The 20,520-nt window shown below is 34.8% G+C and overlaps 1 protein-coding gene across 2 annotated transcripts in view; it reads right to left on the bottom strand.

Annotated features, from left to right (window-relative positions):
• The window catches only part of LOC113514212 (attractin-like protein 1), a 32,126-nt gene extending 12,705 nt beyond the window's left edge, over positions 1 to 19,421 (bottom strand). For both annotated transcript variants that reach the window (XM_052895286.1, XM_052895287.1), the window contains exons 1-18: positions 19,124 to 19,421; positions 14,972 to 15,184; positions 11,871 to 12,037; positions 10,727 to 10,807; positions 9,768 to 10,032; positions 9,129 to 9,272; positions 8,843 to 8,988; positions 8,468 to 8,586; positions 7,278 to 7,427; positions 6,304 to 6,412; positions 5,716 to 5,830; positions 5,010 to 5,117; positions 4,168 to 4,315; positions 3,596 to 3,665; positions 2,544 to 2,668; positions 1,580 to 1,699; positions 1,126 to 1,211; positions 229 to 343 (exon numbers count right to left, since the gene is read on the bottom strand). In XM_052895286.1, the coding sequence (XP_052751246.1) occupies positions 229 to 343; positions 1,126 to 1,211; positions 1,580 to 1,699; positions 2,544 to 2,668; positions 3,596 to 3,665; positions 4,168 to 4,315; positions 5,010 to 5,117; positions 5,716 to 5,830; positions 6,304 to 6,412; positions 7,278 to 7,427; positions 8,468 to 8,586; positions 8,843 to 8,988; positions 9,129 to 9,272; positions 9,768 to 10,032; positions 10,727 to 10,807; positions 11,871 to 12,037; positions 14,972 to 15,184; positions 19,124 to 19,356 (2,514 nt within the window). In that variant the 5' untranslated portion in view covers positions 19,357 to 19,421. The remainder of the gene's footprint in view (positions 1 to 228; positions 344 to 1,125; positions 1,212 to 1,579; positions 1,700 to 2,543; positions 2,669 to 3,595; positions 3,666 to 4,167; positions 4,316 to 5,009; positions 5,118 to 5,715; positions 5,831 to 6,303; positions 6,413 to 7,277; positions 7,428 to 8,467; positions 8,587 to 8,842; positions 8,989 to 9,128; positions 9,273 to 9,767; positions 10,033 to 10,726; positions 10,808 to 11,870; positions 12,038 to 14,971; positions 15,185 to 19,123) is intronic.
• Positions 19,422 to 20,520: the final 1,099 nt, after the last annotated feature.

Below are 20,520 nucleotides of genomic sequence, written 5' to 3'. Positions count from 1 at the left end.
AATAAGTCACGTATTCTATTAGGAAATAGAGAAACAATAAAACACCAAATGTCCCGAAAACAAACAAAGTTTTGGTGCAACATTTGTATTTTCTAAAACTTATACACAAGTGAACATAAAAACATATACACTAAAATACTAATAGCCACAGAAAGGTTTGGTAGTAAATGGTAGAATTTAATTTAATAAAATATATATGATGGCACAGTAGATTATAGTAGATCTCACCTTGTCGACGCAGCGTGCAGCAGACGCGCACCAGATGCATTCCTCAGCAGTGCAGTTGGCACACGTACGTAGGGACGAACACGCAGCGCTGCACGGTCCTGCCGTCGCCACGCTCCTAAATGAAAGTTAGAAGTTTACAATCGAAATAGCCGTCCGATTATCTTAAAAGTGCTAGTAGCGAAACTTAGCGTAATATAACAATATTTGAATTACCTACCAACGTTAAAAAAAAAATCTGAAAAATTTTCAATGTCTCGGAATCATTATTTAAAAATGCTTTTTTTTCAGATGACGAAATAAACAATAAACCATACAATAAGATTCTTATTAAAGTACTAACGAATCTTCGAAACTTCTAAAAATAAATATAAAGTAGATACAAAATTTTTAATGGCAGGTTTATGTACAACTACAAGTAACTCTATGATTAATATTTAGTTCGCTATCATAGAACTTTTTAAATAATCTATTAGAAATATTGAAAATTACCGATTTATTTACGAAAGTTTGCATTTAATTAAGATTTTAAAGTAAGATTGATTAGTCGAGAATGCTCGTTTAAAATACACATAAGAATGCGATTGATTTTATATTACAATATGTTCTTACGAAATTTTTAATAAAATAGGTAATTGAGATGTTGTCATATTATGTAGATAGGTACTCTTTATTGTCCTATTACATAATATTAGATAATCACAATGAGAAAACAATGGGCTATATGTCAATATATATTATGGTTTTAAAAACAAACAGATCAAATATTGTATAAATTGTTCGATTGATGTAATATCCAATAATTTAATTACATTTATATCAATTTATCTATCAATAAACAAAATCGAAATTCAATTATATTTTTCTATATTTCATTATATATAGGCATTCTTGCAATACCTTATGTCGTCCGATGAGTTGGCAGGCTTGCATTTAACGCTGTCATAATCCCAATAACACAGCCGCTGACTCAACTCTTCTGTACCCTGTATAAAGATTTATTTATAACTTAAAACTAGTAGAAATAATTAGCAAAAATTTAATTGAAAGACAACAATCTTGTTTGATTGTCTTCTATATTCTTCTGTCGTCTTTAAGCAATTATATAGATCGCAAACGACATCAAAAGTTGTTGAAAACATTCACTAGCTGTAAAAATTTACTAGATGTGATCAACTTATGTACCACATTTCATCTAAGGTTTTAATGAAACTTTGCACAAAGGTACATAGCACAAAGTTATTTAGGTGTAACCCATGTCACTGAGTAACAAAAACTTTTACAAGCATATCATCATAATTTTCATTTCAGCCATTAACTCTTTATGTGTATGCAGTATAAAGTGAATACAAACATGTGCATGATGGTGCTGGTGCGCGTAGCAGGCGGCGCACGAGTGGAAGCGAGCGCAGGCCTCGCGGGCCGGCTCCGCGCCGCCCGCCGCCGCGCCGCACTCCTCCACAGACAGCGCCATCTGTACGCGCGCGCCGCAAACACCACGCATATGTAGTAACAATTCTAATGCCAACTAAACTAATCATCATCATATCAGCCGTTAACTGTCTACTGCTGAACATAAGCCTCTCCAATAAAGATGGTTTTGACAGTAGTTGCTACGCTTGGCAGGCTTGGCAAATTGGCAACAGTAGTTATGTTTTGGTGATATTTTAGGAGAAACGCTGCTGCTCATCCCTCGACCGTTAAGTTTCCTTTGTCGCCTTTTGCGACACCTACAGGAAAAGAAGGGGTATGCATGTTATAGAATAGGGCACATCTATACTAATATATCGTGATAATATCGGGAACTATTTGTCGGATTTAAAATTATTTTCCTTTAGTATCTCGTATTACGAGGAAAATCACGATCCGACCGTGAGCGATATGCACGACGTGGGCGACGTGTACAGTTAGTAATATATAAAATCTTAAACTTTTTCCCAGAAAAAGTCGGAGTAATCTTCTCAAAGCTCCAATCTGCACTCTCTTCAGGGGCTCAAAAAGACTATTGTAGATACTTATACCAGAAGGGGGAACCGTTAGTAGTGATCATCAACGGCGCCATTGTTAGCATTATAGGGCATATTGTCAGGTTGATCTCCAAGCGGTCCCCCCTTAAAAATTTTAACATTAAATCCTGGTAAACTCCTCACAGAGGAGCAACTGACTAATCTTCACCTATCATCCCTCACTGGCACTATACCAGAGTATACCAATAGTGCAGATGGAGTTGTAATTCATATTTTTATCATTTAAAAATACTTCTGTCTAGCCCATTGTCGATTATGGTGGTGAGCATACTCGTACGGCGCTGTACTGACCTGGTGAGCCCGGCGCGCGCACCGCTGGCGGGCCGCGAAGCAGGCGCCGCACCAGGCGCAGCCGGCGGCGGTACACGCCCAGCACGACTGGGCAGCTTCAGAACTACTGCAGCGACGCTCGTCCGCTGTCACACACACGTACAAATACACACATTTTATTTTTCTAACCAAGTAAATACTGTGAAATAGTTGTGTTTGTATGGCTGTATTTCGGTTTGAAGGGTGGGATATGGCAGTGAATTTACAGGGTACAGAGCTATAACACCTAAGTCCTCAGGCATGGCAACACATGAGGGATATCGTGAGCGAAACAGTATACTCTGTTATGTCTATGGTTACTACTGCTCATGTATATAGTCGACGGTTATCACTTTCCATCAGGTGGGTCGCCAGCTTGTTTGCTTCTCATAAGTTGCATATAAAGAACTAATTGTTTGTATCAATCATTATCGGTCGTGTAATACCGGCATAGAATAAGCCACCCCTTCCTTTGATGTAGATGTCGTAAGGTATGGACAGTATCATTTCTTTTAAAAGATAACCAAAGCCTAATTGCGGTTGCCAACCGGCCTGCCAGGCGTGGCAACTACTGGCAAAACCCCCCAAGGGAGAGGACTATGTTCAGCATTGAATAGTAAAGCTGATATCATCATCAATCTTCAACATCCTTTTAAAGAGTATTTTAACAATGAAGCTGAAGCACGCTAATATTGTAAATGTGAAAATTTCTAAATATGTTTGGATATTTGCTACTCAATTGCGTGTAAATAGATGAATAAATTTGAATGTTTGGAGGATCCTCAACACATACTTCACATACAGATTATTGCAGACAACGCGACGGGAAATAGCTAGTACTCATATTAACAATAAACAATGTAAAAGAGTTTATTTTTACATGGCTAATAAAAAGAAATATAATTTTGCAAAGTAAAATGGATCAACAAATATTTTAAATCCCCCTACTAACATGGTGAGTTTAGCTGTTAAGCTATTGTAGAAAAAGAGAAGTCCAAAATGGTGCAAAAAAACAAACAAAATACAACACTCACCATCTAATGGTTCATTTACACACGTTCTTACGGAACCGTCAAACGACTCCGCCCAACCGATCTCCTCCAACTGAAACAAAGATAAGTAAATGATACAATAAATAGAAATCATAGATAAATTTACCGCATCACCCATGATTATTTGTAATGCAAATTATGAATGAATTGAACTCTCTTTAAAACATAGCATGGACCTTTTATATATTACCATGTGTCAAGAGGATATATTTAATCTTTTTTAGCTATACCTCATATCTTATATGCTTCTAGAATAAATGTACAGAATGTACACCTAAATTATTGGGCACTAATAATAGTGCAACGAAAGAAAATAGATCAAGATAATAAATAATAATAAGTGATACTAGAATATAATGTGATTTGAGGCACCAAGCTACTTCTGAGGACACAATCCAGAACACCCAGATCCGAGTCAATTCAGAAAAATCGATTTCCTAAATTAACCTGATCGAGAATCGAATTCGGGACTTCATTTACGCAAATCAATGTACTTACCATTGTGCCACGGTAGCCGTACAAAAATAATAAGTAAATAGAGAATATAAACCTACCGGTACGCATATCCGGTCGCGGCGGCGCCACGCGCATGCCACGGCCGCGTAAAGGGCGCTGCCCACGCACGCCAGTTCGTCCGACAGCGAGCTGCACGCCGCGCCGGCCTCAAACACCAGCGCATCCGCTCGTAGTCGCCCGTCGAATCTGATGTAATTATGTATATCCATTAAATAAAAAAATAAACAGTACGATTTCGACCCGTAAAAAAAGCACCTACTGAAGGCAGTAAGTTTTTTTGAGGTGTCAAAATTCATATTAGTAATCTGTTTCTATTATTACAAAGTTTCTATTATTAATTCCTTCTATTACAAAGGTGAGAATAAGATCGTTTGTTACCTCTTGCTACTTTGACTCGACCAATAATGATAAAATTTGAGATTGCAAAGGATATCGTTCTTAATTATATGAACAAAGTCAATGATTAAATCTAGTATTAAAATACATAAAACACGAATGGATGATGATATATTTCATACATTAGATTTGAAATATTTAAATTTAAAATACATAGTTGTATATCCACAAAAATGGATTATTTAGCAAGCAATGTTTGTTATTCAAAGAAAAACAGCAACTACATTCGTCAAGAAATTATTCGATGATTAGATAGAAATCTCATACTTGTCTAAAAATTAGTTAGTTTTATTTGAATAATCATATAATATATTAATAAATTCTATCAGGATAACATACCTGCATTAGAGCAAATTCAATCAAATAAAAAAAGTATTATCAAAATAGGTTAAAAGATATTGAAAAAAAAGAATACAAACAAATTAGTAAACTGATTCTTTTTAAAATATATTAATAATAATCGATAAGACGTGTACACACTTACCCGCCTTGAAGTATGACCGAACGGCGGGGCTGCAGCGGCAGCGGGACTGCGGCGTGTGAAGCTCTCGCAGAACCCGCTGGCGCCATCACCGCGCCCCATCGCCCGCATCTAGTATTTGATACACATATCATAATTGCTGAATACAGCAGTTTAATTGAATACTATTACCAAAATAACACAATTGGTCATATTGTTCCATATAACAACTCATTTAGTATACCATACCATAACCATCCCACTGTTTGACACTGGGAAGGAAAAAGCCAGCTTTACATAAATCACAATACAATTAATATTAATTAACAAAATTGATATAAACAGTATATTAGATATCACAGATTATACTGTAATAAATAAATAAATAATGCCCATAGTACCCCTCATGAGTAGCCATTCCTGAGGACATTCCATATTCTATTAATTCACGTTCTTATTTCACACTTTAAAACGAAACAAAATCAACAAGCACAGCTGCTTCACGACAGAAATATAAGATTTTATTTATAAATCCTAATTATTAAAAAGTTTTAACATAGACGTATTTGTGTAGGGGAAGGGTGTCCACTCTATGATACTCGTACGAACAAAGCTTCGCAAAGACACGTCTGAAAGTACATATGCACCTTTTACTCACAGTGTCAAGCTCCCCCCCCCCCCCACACATCTGGAAAAACAGGGTTTACTGTAACACTGCAAGCAAGTTTACCTGACATCGTAGAGCAGGGCAGCAGAGGAGTAACACTTGGCGGCGGCGGGCGCTGACGACACGGCCGCTGCCGCACTGTCGTTGTGAGCGTTACCGCCGAATACTAACATCACACCTGTAAACATTAAATATATCAAAACCATTGCCTTTAGTTTAACGATTTTTGTACAGCTCCATAGGTATCTATGTTATAGACAAGGTGCGGTCATGAATCACCACACCACAATTCATTCTAGAAATTTAGTAAACAGTCCGTCCAGATCAGTAAACAGCTTTAGTAAATATTCTAAAAATTTACTTAAATTATACTCAGCCATTACTTTTTTCAACTATCTTATGCTTCAGAACACATAGCATTGCTACAGTTATTAATAAAATAAGATGAAAGCATTGCTGGTTTATGGCAAAAATGTTATTTATTTCTGCCAATGCTAGACAGGCGCCGAACCTTTCTACAAAAGCCTTGTACTTTAGTGCTGCCTTAAAAATAAGTTTTTAATTTGTATCTTTGGAAAGCTTTTTTAATTTAAAAAAATAACGTAATTTATACAAAAATTGAGTAGAGAAATCTAAAAAAGACCAACTCACCCGGTGATATAAATGTAGCGGTATGTAGGTATCTGGGAGTAGGCGCCGAAGGTAATGGCTTGAACACTCTAGTTTCCGGGTCATACTCGTATAAAGCTGATGATGGTGCCTGTAATCATCATATATAAATTAGTCTATCTGAAAATTTTTAAATACTATTAAGCTCTGTAAATAGAATATAGAAGTGAAATTACAGGGTATAGATGTATGCGTTCGAACCTTGTCCAATATATTTTTTATGGGTGAAAATGAAATGGTAACCGCACTTACACTATCGGTATACCCTAGCAGGGCACCAGTGAAAGATTTGGATTAAAGCAGATTAATTCATAGTGACAAATTCTACAAGGCTCAATTACGATGGTGGCTAGCAGTGGGACTTTTAAATCAGAGGGAGACTTTGTAGAAAAGTCGTTTGTTGGGGCACCTCTGTCCAATTCGTGTTTCTACCGTGAAGCAGTTGTTTGCACGGCTATGTTTCGGTTTGAAAGGTGGGATATGGCAATGAATCTACAGGGTACAGAGGAATGACACCTGAGTCCTCATGAATGGCAACGCATGGGGGGTATCATAGGCGAAACAGCATACTTTATTATTTCCATGGTGCCACTTATGTCTATAGGCGACGGTTACCACTTTCTATCAGGTGGACCATCAGCTCGTTTGCCATTCTAAGATGCATAAAAAAAACCCTTTCTCCCCCTTTTTTTTAATGGGTGATAATGGAGTGATAACCTCGCCCGCGTTATTGATAGACACTGGTGGGGCACCAGTGAGAGAGCAGCAGGTCAGTTAGCCCATCGTGACGAATTCAACAAGAATTGTTCACGATGGTTTCCAGAGGAACCCACGCGAAGGTCGACCTAAAAGGGTAAAATATTGCAAGCAATTGAGCTGGAAAACTCCATTTCTAACAATTCCTTTCCCTCCCAGTTTGAACTTTTTCCCCCATTGATGGGTAGATTTGGTTATACCTGCGTGGCCTCGGACTCGGATACGAGCCCGGCGTGGACGAACACCTTGCCGGAGAGGGGGTCGAGCGCGGCGCTGTGTCCGAAGCCGGCGCGCGCCGGCCAGCCGCGTGTACTGGCGCCCGCCCACGCGCCCTCCTCTATGTAGTACTCCTACAAAACAAAACGTTACAAACAATGTTATATCCATTCAATTATGGAATTGTCTGTCATTTAAAATAAATAAATCGCCAAGTATAATATAGTATTAAGCGTCTACTAAGGGAGCATTACTTATCACTATGCTGACATATGACACACATTTTTATTTTTAAATAACAATTTAATTAATTTGAAAAAGTTTGCTGGAAGAAATCTCTTATTAAAAATAAGCTCGTTTATGTACATTACGTTTAAAATTGATTATTCTTAACATTTAGTTTGCGTACAATAACGAATAAAGAATGTATACAGTATCGCAGCACAACTTGAACATTGAATAGACTGGTAGAGAAAGCCAATTATAGCATTAAGTTCGCCTATTGTGTCACATTTTGTTCAAACAAATCAAAACAATTTTATTCATATGAGTCTGTTATAAACACTTATGATATTTGTCAATTAAGTTTAAATAAATAATTGAATTTACATCAGACTTATAAGTTAACAACAATTTAAAAATAACACAACTGAATACGAATCTCCTTATTTTGAAGTCAGTTGAAAATTAAATGTTTATTAAAGGATACATTACAAGTATAGAAAATAGTGAGCTTAATCGTGACAAATCTCAATAAAGAACGTTGATATATTTTGTGGACATATTGCATAGAAAAACTTAAATTGCTATTGCAAAAATTATAAAAATCAGGATGAAGTATTCCTGTAACATAGCCACAAAAATACAGACGACATCTGTACAGTTATTTGTTACACAGATGCTCAATTTCCTGGAACAAGCGATTAGTCTATCCATAGATACATTTTCGTTACGTCGCACACGTGAAAAACAACAATGGACGTTGCTGTCTCGATTTGCCTGAATATGGCAGCAATAACATATGTATAGATAGGTTTGTATGTCTTATGTCTAAGGGAGCTGATTACACACAAGTGATACAACAGATAAGCTGTTTTTTTTTTTTTATTTTACCATGGGACATAGTAAAAGAATAAAATTGTTTTTTTTTTTTTTATTAAAAGAATGGTCATACCTGTACTGTGTGTAGATAGCCGTAATGCGGAGAGTGCCCGAAAAACACGAGCATGACAGGCTTGCGGGTAACACCCAAATGCACTAAAACAGCGGAGTGACCCGACACGTGTAGACCACCTGCGAAATATAAGTACGTGACATTAAGTACAATATAATTATATGTATATTTGCCTCTTGGACTTACTTTCTAGTAATAACTATAATAGAATGCATTGAGAGTAATGATTATTATGTTAATGTATCGATAACATGGACACCATGATATGTAATAAAATTTCAAATATGAACGCAATGTCGGTAAATAAATTGAAAAGTTGTATTTATATAATAATAGCAGAGCATTTAGTAATATAAATGGTGGCGAGGTGCTGACCGCAGTGGTGGAGCGGCGGCGTGCGGTGCGGCGCACAGGCGGCGGGCGTGGCGTTGTCCCAGCGCGGGCGCGGCGTGTCCAGCCGCAGCCGCCACAGTTCGTTGGTCGCGTCCCCCGCACGGCCCTCCAACCCCGCCAGTCCGCCCCTGTGGAGGAACGGATTGTTACTAGCGGGCATGTTACACTCTTAGATTACAAATGCTTCAAGAAACAAGGGTAAATGGAAAACATTTACAATTTTGAGGGTTTAATATATCAATGGGATATAAGATGTGAGCATACTAACCCCCGTTCCGGGTCTGACGCAGCGACGAGCCCGCCATAGACTAGTAGCTGGTGACCATGCAGTATGGCCGAATGCGCAAATCGTGGGGCAGGACTTGGTCCCGACGTCTCCACCACTTCCCAAGTACGCTCCAGCACCTTGTACCTATCAAAGAGACACATCCAAAGATTAGGGTTAACACATTTTAAGTACTGTGAATTTTCATTGCATAAATTTCAAACCACATATTTTACAGCTAAATATAATATAGATATAGTGCCTTCCTATAAGGAGGATTTTGCCAATATTTGTCACGTTTGGCAGGCGAGTTAGCAATCGAATGTAGGCTTTGGTGATAATTTACGAGGGACACTGCTACCCATCCCTCAACCACTAAATTCCCTTAGTCGCCTCATAAGACACCTACAGGAAAAGAAGGGGTAACCCATTATATGCCAGAAACAAACAGCAATACTGTATTATTACAAAACATTAAGAACATTAATATCAATTTATACAAAGTTCCATCAAGAGCCAAGTATCACTAATATTGACATACTCTATGGACAACATATTTTATAAAAAAAAAAAGTAATGAGAAATGGCTATATTGAGGTAGCTTTTTTGCCTTTCCTACAGAATTCGAAATCATTCACATACCTGTACAAGAAAGCGGCTTCGGAGAACGTCTCGCCGCCGACACGCAGCAGGTCGTCACCGTAAGCGAGTAAGGCATGCGCGGCGACTGCGGGTGGAGTGACGGGAGGGGGAGCCTCTTCCACGCGGCCAGCACCTGCCTCCTTCCATGCCCACCGCCAGCCCGCCGCAGCCGATTCGCGTGAGCAATCTTCACCGGTACGTGAGGCTGTGCACACGCAGCCATTCTCCGTACAACTGCCCGCACCGTATGCCGCGTTACAGTCATCTGTACAATCGTAGGAAAATGCAATCTAATTATAAACGTAAATATTATCTTTAATATAGCAATACAAAAGGCGATAATAATATAATACAACTAATTATATTTGTATGCAAGTCTAATGTTGCCATAAAAATGGAAATTAATTTGGTTGATATACTTTTCTCTGTATATATTGCACTCCGTATACAATACGTGTGGGCTGTCTAAAATACAACACACTCTCAACAGTGAAAAAAAATCTTATTTGTTATTTTGTTAGCTTACACATATTAACTGTTCCTTTCAACTGCCATTATCATATGTGATAATAGATTTACTAAACAATTTAAGTAATTAGTGACATTTACGATGATTTATGATTTATTTCTTTTAAATTTCATTATTTATAATTTAGTAATTTTATTTACCAACTTCGAAAACAAGTTGGTTCTCAATTTGATTGTATTTTTTTTTAATGTTTGTTACCTGAGTCGGTTTAAAACTGACTGAGTTATGAACTCAGTCAGTTTTAAACCAATTTGGAAAATTATTTTTTTATCTGAAACAATATACTTACAGACTAGTCCCATAAACATTTTATCATAATCGATTAAGTAGTTTAGTTTTTTAATCAAAATAACTGATTTTGTCACAATTGAAATTAGTTTTTTTATGGGACACAATATTTTTTTATAAAATTATTTAAATTATCAATTACCTGGACAAAGTGGTTGATCACAGGCCACGCCTATCCAGTCGGGCTCACATCTGCATGTACCATCGTCGCATTCACCGTGATCTGTAAAAAAGAAAACAAATAAATATAAATAATTAGTAGGAAGAAGGACAAAAATAATGTATTTTCTATTGGATTTTTTATATATCATTCGGGTGGCAAACAAGAATAAGGTTAGTCTGAGCAAGCAATTATCGTGTAGACAAAAAATACCTGCAATACGAAGGACGCGCGTATTGCCGGACTTTGAAGAAATATGTTTACTTCTTTTTAACCAAGATTCAAAAAGAAAGAGGTCCTTAATTCAGTTGATTTTTTTTATGTTCATTATCTCATAATTCCGTCAGTTGTAAACAAATTTGGAAAATTCTTTTTTTTTTTCCTAAAAGGCTATTATACTTACAGATTGGTCTCAAAGAAATTCAATCTAAATCAGTTTTTTAGATTAATTTTTAAATCAAAATAAGAGGCTCTGACAGAATTTATTTATTTATTATACTTAAATTACACGTAGATAATGTAAATGGCGGAATTAACACCATATAGCGTCATCTATCAGTCTATTGTAGACAGGAATAAAAGAAAATATAATTGATAATGCAAATTAAGAGAAAAATAATATTAATACATATGTCACGCCTATCTCCCATTAGGATGAGCAGAAACAATGGAACAGCAAATGTTTCGATTCAAACTGATCTCTTTCGCTTCCTCTATACTCATCAATATTTTCATACACGCGCGCCAATTACGGGTACTATTAATTTGGCCCTTTTTAGCACGTCGCCTATTTGGTCAGCATACGTCCGTCTGGGCCGTCTCTACCGACATTTGCATTCATTCGTGCTCGATAAAACTCTTTTATAATCTTTCTTTCATCCATCCTCTCCAAATGACCAAATCAACTATAAAATAGTAATATATAACATATTAAAATATCAATTATCTACTCAATATTTTGAAAAGAGACTAACCATTAATAATGATGAATTCAATAGAACATGACAGATTAGTCAAAAGCTTCTTCAATAATTAAATGAATGCATCATTACGTCAAAAGTCAACAACTTTGTCAACAATTCCATCAAGGATTACAGTTGTGAGCATATCTATATTACGGACTCACTTGAACAATTAGTGCGGTGATCGTTAGATGGACACGAGTACGCTGCGTACGTAACGTTGAATCCCTCCATAGCGTACGCGTCGTCCGAGAAGAAATGGAGAAGTACGCTGCCGGAGCGGGCGATCACTTGCCGGGTCCAGTCCGACTCGCCATTCTCCAGTACTCCACTAAAAATACAGATTATATTGATTAAGTAAAATACTATTTTAACAAATACCATTGGAAATATTATACAATGTCACTTATTTCTAACTAAGCAGAGCATGTACTGAATAAACATACTTATTTTTTTTAAATACATACAGAGTAAACACCCAGACTGATACAAACAGATATTGTATTCATGATCCTAATCTCAACCTCAATTAGAGAAAAGATTATAAATAGGGATTAACAGTTCCATTAGCGTTTGGGGAGAAAGGGATTGTTAGTTAGTAATGGGGTCTAACTGCCTTATTGCTAGCAATACACCCTACCAGACCGACCTCCACGCGGTTCCCTCTGGAAACCATCGTGGTTAATTCTAGTGGAATTCGTTACGATTGGCTAACTGACCTACTTTTATCCTCACCTATCATCCCTGCCGGCGTATATCGTTAGCTCAGGCAGGGTTACTATTTTATTATCGCCCATTAAAATGAAAAAAAGCGGCTAATAGTGGCTCCATCTGCACTATCGGTATACTTGTATACTAGCGGAACACCAGCGAGGGATGATAGGTGAGGATCACACGGGTTATTTAGTCCATCGTGTATTTCAACAAATTATTAACCATGATGGTTAATTTAAAAGGAGCTCTTGGAAGTTGATTTAATAGGGTATATGAGGTATATATAGCAATGGGGCAGATATACCCTATTACAAATAATCCATCCCCTTCCCCTCCATTGGTAGCTATCTATCCATGAGATTGATTTCCAAGTGGCCCCTTTTGAATTATCTCGGCTAACTCCTGGTGAATTAGTCATGATGGACCAACATTTTAAGTTTAAGGAGATTAAAGTAAAAATACTTTAATCTCATTTATCATGCCTCATTAGTACTATACCAATATATTTCGGGAATAAATACCGATGTTTGCCACAATCTCACTTTAAATGGAAAGTAAAAATGAGGTCAATCTTCGAATGTTGGCAGTCACACATATACTAATGGTAGTTGAATTAAACCAAATAATTCTAATCAAATAACAAGTGATATAGACTTCCGCAAGATAACATCTAGTTCAGTAAAATAAAAATGAGGTCAAATGCAACACGTCTGTAAAGACACTATCGCCTTGATAACTTATATGCCTGATTATGTCAACAGATTATAATACTCATGTAGTAATCACTGACGGAGATTTCCATTCAGAATCCTTATTACAAGGTAAGAAATTTTGTCATAAAGCCAAAAAAAAAACGTTTCGTGCGTAAGTATTTGGATTAGATATGGAATAATTTTCCATTTGTTCATAGGCCAAGTGTAAGAAGCTTCGTCAACTATTACCGTGAGCTTACCACTGTTTCGTGAACATTATGGGCTGACTGGATCCTTGCGGTACTCCTGAACTTATGGATACAGTATTTGATTCATATCCATTAATATCTTTCTGAGTTCTGTTAGTGATATATAATATATGTTTCTAATTACTCTTCTCCATCCAAAGGTCGCCTGGAAGAGATTTCTCTTAGCGATAAGGCCGCCCATTGTTTTCTCAGTGTAATATTTTCTTGTAATTGTTTGTATTTATAATAAGTTTACTATTGTAATCTTATGGAGGAAACAATAAAGAGTACCTATCTATCTATGGCTAAAACCATCGCCAAAGTTTACCCCGTATACCGTTATACGCAATTTTTTCTTAAAGACGTTTATGATCTATTGGCTTTCCGAAAATCTGTATACACTCTGTTTGTCTGTTTATTCTTAGCCAGTATCTCAAATAAGTGTTATACTATAAGTTTGCACTTGTAGTACTTTTGTTAGCAAGGGATAATGATCCCATACCTACTATTTTTGTAAAATTTTTTTGAACACATAATTTCGAATTATTTAATCACATTTTATACGCATATGTCGTAGCGATAGATATATACTATAATAAATAAGAAGTGAAAATTACGAATGACTTGCGGGAATGACAGATGACCGAAGCAATTATTTTATTGGTTTGATTAGAGCACTTGTGTTCATAATACTACGTAACTACTCGAGGATTCACGATAATTTGGGCAGGATTAGATTGCTTTATAGCGTCGTCAAATCTAGTTGACCTTGATTCGTATAAATTTCTCTTATCTCAATAATACATATTATTTGAACATGCCATGATGTTTATTATTCAATCATATTTTTGAGTTGTATTGAAATTAGCACGCCATTTAGAGAATGAATGTATAGAGAGATAGAAAATTAGAGAATAAACATGGAGACCTTCGACTTCCTCTCTTGCTATCGCATAAGAAACTTGGGACGAAGATATGAATTGAAGTGTATAAGAATTCGATGCCGAAATGACGATCGATCCTTAGCCATTTTGCACGTCTCTTGCGATGGTGTTAATTTGGATTACACAGGTTATAAATACAGTACATGAATATATATTATAAAAAAGTTAATTTAGTGTCATCATTTCAACTGTTAACTGTCCACTGCTGAACATAAGCCTCTCCAATAAACTGGCATCAGGAACGGTCTTAAACCACTTATCAGTGGGCATAAGTGGTTTAAGACCGTTCCTGATGGCAGTTTATTGGAGACTCCCTGCAATGCATTTGAGGTTGTCAATCCGCTTAGTTGTCTAATGCAGTGCACAAGAGAGACTTAATCTTTTTTGCATACTAAATTAAATTACTTACTTAATAAGACTACATCTATGAGGATAGGTCGATTGTGACAACATTTTCAAGATAACAAGTAGATGTCACGTAAACATTTTTAAATTTCTTAATAAATACACTGCAGGTTCTTCAAAAAGGGAATATTAAGGTTTCCTAAGTAACCCCATTTACCATCAGACGGGACATATGCTTGTTTGCCGCCATAGTAGTATAAAAAAAACAAACATTGGAATATTTTATTCTATGCTTAGAACATTTAATAAATTAATATTTCACCTATAAACGGCGAGTAGTCTCTCTGCCCTGACGCTGTCCCCATCGTACACATACAGATGATCCCACCCACACTCGGTGGCGAATGTCTCGAGCCGGACGCGGATGGCCGGCGGGGATGGACCGAGCCACGGCGGAGACACCAGCCATGAGCACTGAGTGCTCACACTATAATTTCCGGGCCCGTCCGTTATGATACCAGTTGGGGATGTCAACCTGGAAATCGCAGAAATAAGTAATTATTACTTTAAAAAAAAGCAAACAAATTCCTTATTTTTTTTTTGTGTATGTATATATATATTACTAACTATTATTTGCGACTTCATCCGCGTGAGCGCGATATGTTTACTGACCGGGACAAAAAGTAGCCTACATCCTTGTGTACACCAAATTTCATTGCCATTGTTTAAAAAAGGCAACAAACAATCATTTTCACATTTATAATATTAGTAAGGATTATATAAAGAAAATACCCAGATGAATACGATACAGAGATATATTCATGATCGTATGTTCATATGTGTAGTATGTGCACGAATTGAACCTGCGATCATTGAAAAATGAGACGGTATCCCCTACACCATCAAGGTTATCGAAATACAAGGAAATAAATATAGTGAAATACCTACAAATTACAAACGAAACGGCCGCCCAGACACGTCTATATATACAATATGAGTATATTCGTCATCTATTTAATTTGTTACAATCAGATAATGCTATATCCTATGAAACTAGTCCATAAAAATGAATACGTATTAACCACGGTCATGTGCCTCAAACAAGACAATTACAACCAGAATAAAATGGAATAAATACAATGAAACAGATGTGATCAACATTATAAAAATTTGCATAAAATTTGTAAATAAATAACACATGCTCTGAACTTGAATTAAAAAGGAGGCTATATATCAGTTATAAAGCCAGTCACATTATATGATTCAGAATCATCATTCCCTTGTTTATAGATTATTGATTGGTCTCTGCTGCATAATGTAGTCAATTATTCAGCTAAGCCTTTATTCTATTAGTTCCATATATGACTTTCTCTTTCACCTCTTTTATGTATACCATTTTTTAAATAATCCAACTGCTTTTTTAGATCATTCCCTCCTTTTACATCTATCTAATACTATCTTTAAAAGAATGCTTTTATTTCTCAATTTTTATTATTATTATTTTTTATTTTTTAACCAGAGGGAGACTTTGTGCAAAAGTTGTCTGCTTAGATACTTCTCTACCATTAGTATTTCTGCCATGAAGCAGTTGAGTTTACATGACTATGACTTGGTTTAAATGCTGGGATGTGCCAATGAAATTATAGAGTACAGACACTTAATACCTTAGTCCTCAGGAATGGCAACACGCGAAGGGTATCATCGGTGTTACAGTATACTCTATTATGCCCATGGTAGTATACATATAGTGGTAACAGTTGCCTATAGATATCACTATAGGCAACTGTTACCACTTTCCAACAGGTGGACTGTTAGCTTGTTTGCCATTCTAAGTTATGTAAATAACAGCCTTTATATATTTTGCTTACACAAAGATAAATTCACAAATCTGAACAATAGGCAACATTGGTGTATGAAAAAGTTTTCCATTCAGTGGAAATGAGAATGTTGATAAAATTGTGCTGATTGTTGTTGTAAAAATAACCAACATGCACATATGAGAAAGTCTAAATGTAGTACTAGTGATTTATCCACATGAGAGAAAGGAAGTTGATTTTTAATGGGTAAAATGATAATCCTGCCTGTCCTCTGTCAGTATACACTTGCAGAGTATCAGTAAGGGATGACAGATGAGGATAAATGCAGTTCAATTGGCCAGTCATGACATATTCAATTCAAGTATTAACCATGATGGTTTCCAGAGGGAACCATGTGGAGGTTGATGTAATAGAATATGTTGCTGGCAATGAGCTGTTAAACCCCATTACTAACAATCTCTTTGATCTCTTTCTCCCCAAGGAGGTTAATTTGATATGGACATGTTGTGAAAAAGGATAAAAATCATGTAGTAAATAAAAACTAATAGTGATCGTAAAAGTATATTAGGCATGCCAATATGTATCACACTACTTTTGTCAATTGAATAGTACATTTCATTCCTTGAATAAACATAAGTTGTCAGAACTCAATGCTTTAATTTCAATTTTTAATTTATTTATTACATGTGATTTTACTTTATTGTACTATATTAAAAATATTTGTTGTCATCAAACTTTAACCTTAACCTTTAAAAGTAAAGCCTCTGTCACCACATCACAGGAGAATATTGCATATATATCATCTTCAGTCATTATGTATCCACTGCTGCCATAGACCTCCTCCATAGACAGGTATAATATAAACATGGGTCAATATACTCTTAAGTACTTAATAAATTCAGTACAATAAATTTCTAATGTAGGTAGACATTACATTTATTTTTATATATTTATGTAATATTATAATATATATTAATATTTCATTTAACTGTTTATTTGTATATTAGTTTATGTATTGATTAGTTATTTATATTTGGAGTATTAATAGTTGTTGCAATTTAGGTGCCACTAATGACATGCTTTCCAACTGTTTTGGGTTGACTGGAAGATGGAAGAAGGTTGTTTTCATATAGCTTATAGAAATCCCATAATTAAGATGAATCTAATATCTAGTTAAATCATTTTAAATTTAACACAAACAAATGCAAGGAGACAATTTTATCAATCACAAGATGAACAGTTTAATTAACCAATTTTTTTAATTTATAGAATCATATGTTTATATATCTATTTCATTTTCTTTTTTAATGAATAAACAATTGCAACATAATAATTATTTATATAAATAAGATCAGTAGGATATAGTACAGAGGTATAAAATATGGTAATAAAAAAAAACATTATAAAATGAAAATAAATTGTAGGTATACACAAGATACATTGTTTACTTCTTATTGAGCACATAGATAATAGATGTTATATAAAAATTAAGGTTTTTGTTATTATTTACTTTTAGTTTAAAGTAATTTAACTTTTTCAGGTGTTATATGATTTTGCTATTACTCTATAAGCATTTTTCCTAAATAGCATTTTCTTATGTAACCTCCAGTTTAACTGTTAACAAGTGAAATTATAAACTAATAATCCATATAAACATTAAATAGAAAAATAAAAACTAGTTTTTATTTCAATAAATAAACTATTTTTGATTTTACCAATGGTCCATTTTAAGAGTTATGAGTAGGAAAAATAAAACCAATTTACTTAAATATGTGCCACATGAATGCAATTAATTCAGTTTAAAAATGCAATGCAAACAATTTCAGTTAAAACTATTAAATATAAAAATTAATCTACAATTACATGATTAAAAAATTGTTATTGTTTATTTCATCAAACAGTTTATTAGTAAATTATTACCATGTGTAGAGCAGAAAGCCAACAATATAATATGTGAAAAATGAATTTTTACCACACTTAACCTCTCATTTGGGCCATTGTTGTGTAAATATGTATAATATGTGATAGTTTGTAAAGATATTTTTTACACAAATATTTCAATGTCTTCGAATGAATTTCAGCAATCTAGTACACTTCATTTAATGTTGGTAAACCCTACCTAAGCTATTATATTTGAATTTATTTTTCAGATATTTAATATGAACCTGAGGAAATGTTTTAGTAATTTTCATTCAAGTATGAATGAAATATGAAATGTTAAACACATAGCAATATAGAGCAATAATTTCATTAGTCAGAACATGATTACTGTAAAATTATCTTCAGAATGGTCAATTAGCACCTAATAATAGCATTTACAAGGGCAGCAGTGTGGTAAAGTTTCATTCTAAGACCATAAAATCTAGATCGTACATTAATTTGGACTAATTTCTTATGTTTTTTTCACGTTAACGTCAATCTAGCTGACTAGCTGTTAAATAGGTATGTTGCTATTTTTACACATGCCGCTTTATATACGACCTTCGCAAACAGCTCAGGAAGAAGTGAAGAAGCCAAAGAAGATAATTGGATAATCCTACGGTTTGCTTTCTCTTACAAAACCGTTCTTGTTTTCAATGTGACAAGAGGTGCGCCTGTCAATCAGGTCACTGAACCAAGAATACTCGACATTCTAGGGATCCTATAGAGGTACTTACTTGATTTTCCCGCCGCAATACTGGCACTCTGAGCCCTGCCAGCCGTCGTAGCAGATACAAGTATCATTTTTACACACACCATTCAAACAATTATGATCGCTACATTTAGAAAGAACACCATGACAAAACAATAACACTATAAGAACTGAACACAAGAACGGTGAGAACCACGAGAATTTTCGTCTGTATTTTGATTTGAACAGGAATAAGAACATTTGCAACGATTCTACCATTTTGATGACTGCATTTTCAACGAGTTTTGTTAGCGCGAACGTACATGCAGTTCAACGTCGCGTAGTTTTCATACGGTACTAATTTTAGGGTTAACACACTGAAAATATACAACACCCTTAAAAATACTTTTTTTGAAAGAAGTTTTTGCTGGAGATTAAAATCTATATTTATTTATTAAAATTAAGCTAATTTAATTCTCTAAAATAATCTCTTTAACGCTATTTATTTATTACTTGTGTGTGGACGACGCCTTTGAAAAGAGTTTCTAGGGCGTTATCGTTATACACGAGATTTCTATAAACTAAAAAGTGACAATAATTTTTAAATGATCCAAATGTCTGCATATTTGAAAATACAACGTTTAACCTAGGATTTATTTTCATTAATTAAGTTTAAAAATAAATTTAGAGCAAAAAATTTTTCTCAGAATTAGTACCAACGATAAACTATCATTTATTTATTTATATACTTTTGTACATACACTTTTAGTATAGATATTAGGTTATATCAAAAATGGTCACAAGTGGGCTTATCCCACAAAGGGATTTCTTCCAATCAACTTTGAAAACCTTTAAGGAAAAAGTATTTATAGTGGTTGTATATAAAGCATAACATATATGGTGCAAAAATAATACGATAAGAAATAAATATTAAATTATTAGTAACAGAGTACATATAGCAGAGACAAATAAAATTATATATATATATATATATATATAAAATTATTAAAATTAATAAAAAGTAAATGTAGTGATCTTGGGTTAAATATATTTTGTCGATACATATTGTTAAATATAAAAAACGGGAAATTATACATACATACATATCTGTCACACCTGTCTCCCATTAGGGTAGGCAGAAACAATGGAACGCCAAATGCTTCGATTCAAACAAACCTCTTTCGCTTCTTCCACATTCATCAATCTTGTCATACACGCTCGCCGGTTACGGGTACTTTTATATAGTAAAATTATATATAGTATATTTAATTTTAAATCAAATATACCTAACAAAAATTCAAAATTAAGGAGCCCGTCATATTTATATATTAATTCAATTTTTATGGGAAAGTATTCATAGATGGCAAGTAGCATTTTGACATTCGAATGTTACCATAATAAAAAAATAATATATGTTTTTGCTGCGTTCACAATTAATAAAAT

This window comes from Galleria mellonella, unplaced genomic scaffold (assembly GCF_026898425.1).
Source record: "Galleria mellonella isolate WM207_F2 unplaced genomic scaffold, CSIRO_AGI_GalMel_v1 utg270, whole genome shotgun sequence".
In the NCBI taxonomy this organism is placed as follows: domain Eukaryota; kingdom Metazoa; phylum Arthropoda; class Insecta; order Lepidoptera; family Pyralidae; genus Galleria; species Galleria mellonella.
The sequence above is the reverse complement of the archived record's forward strand: the minus strand, read 5'-3'. Positions and strand labels throughout refer to the sequence as shown.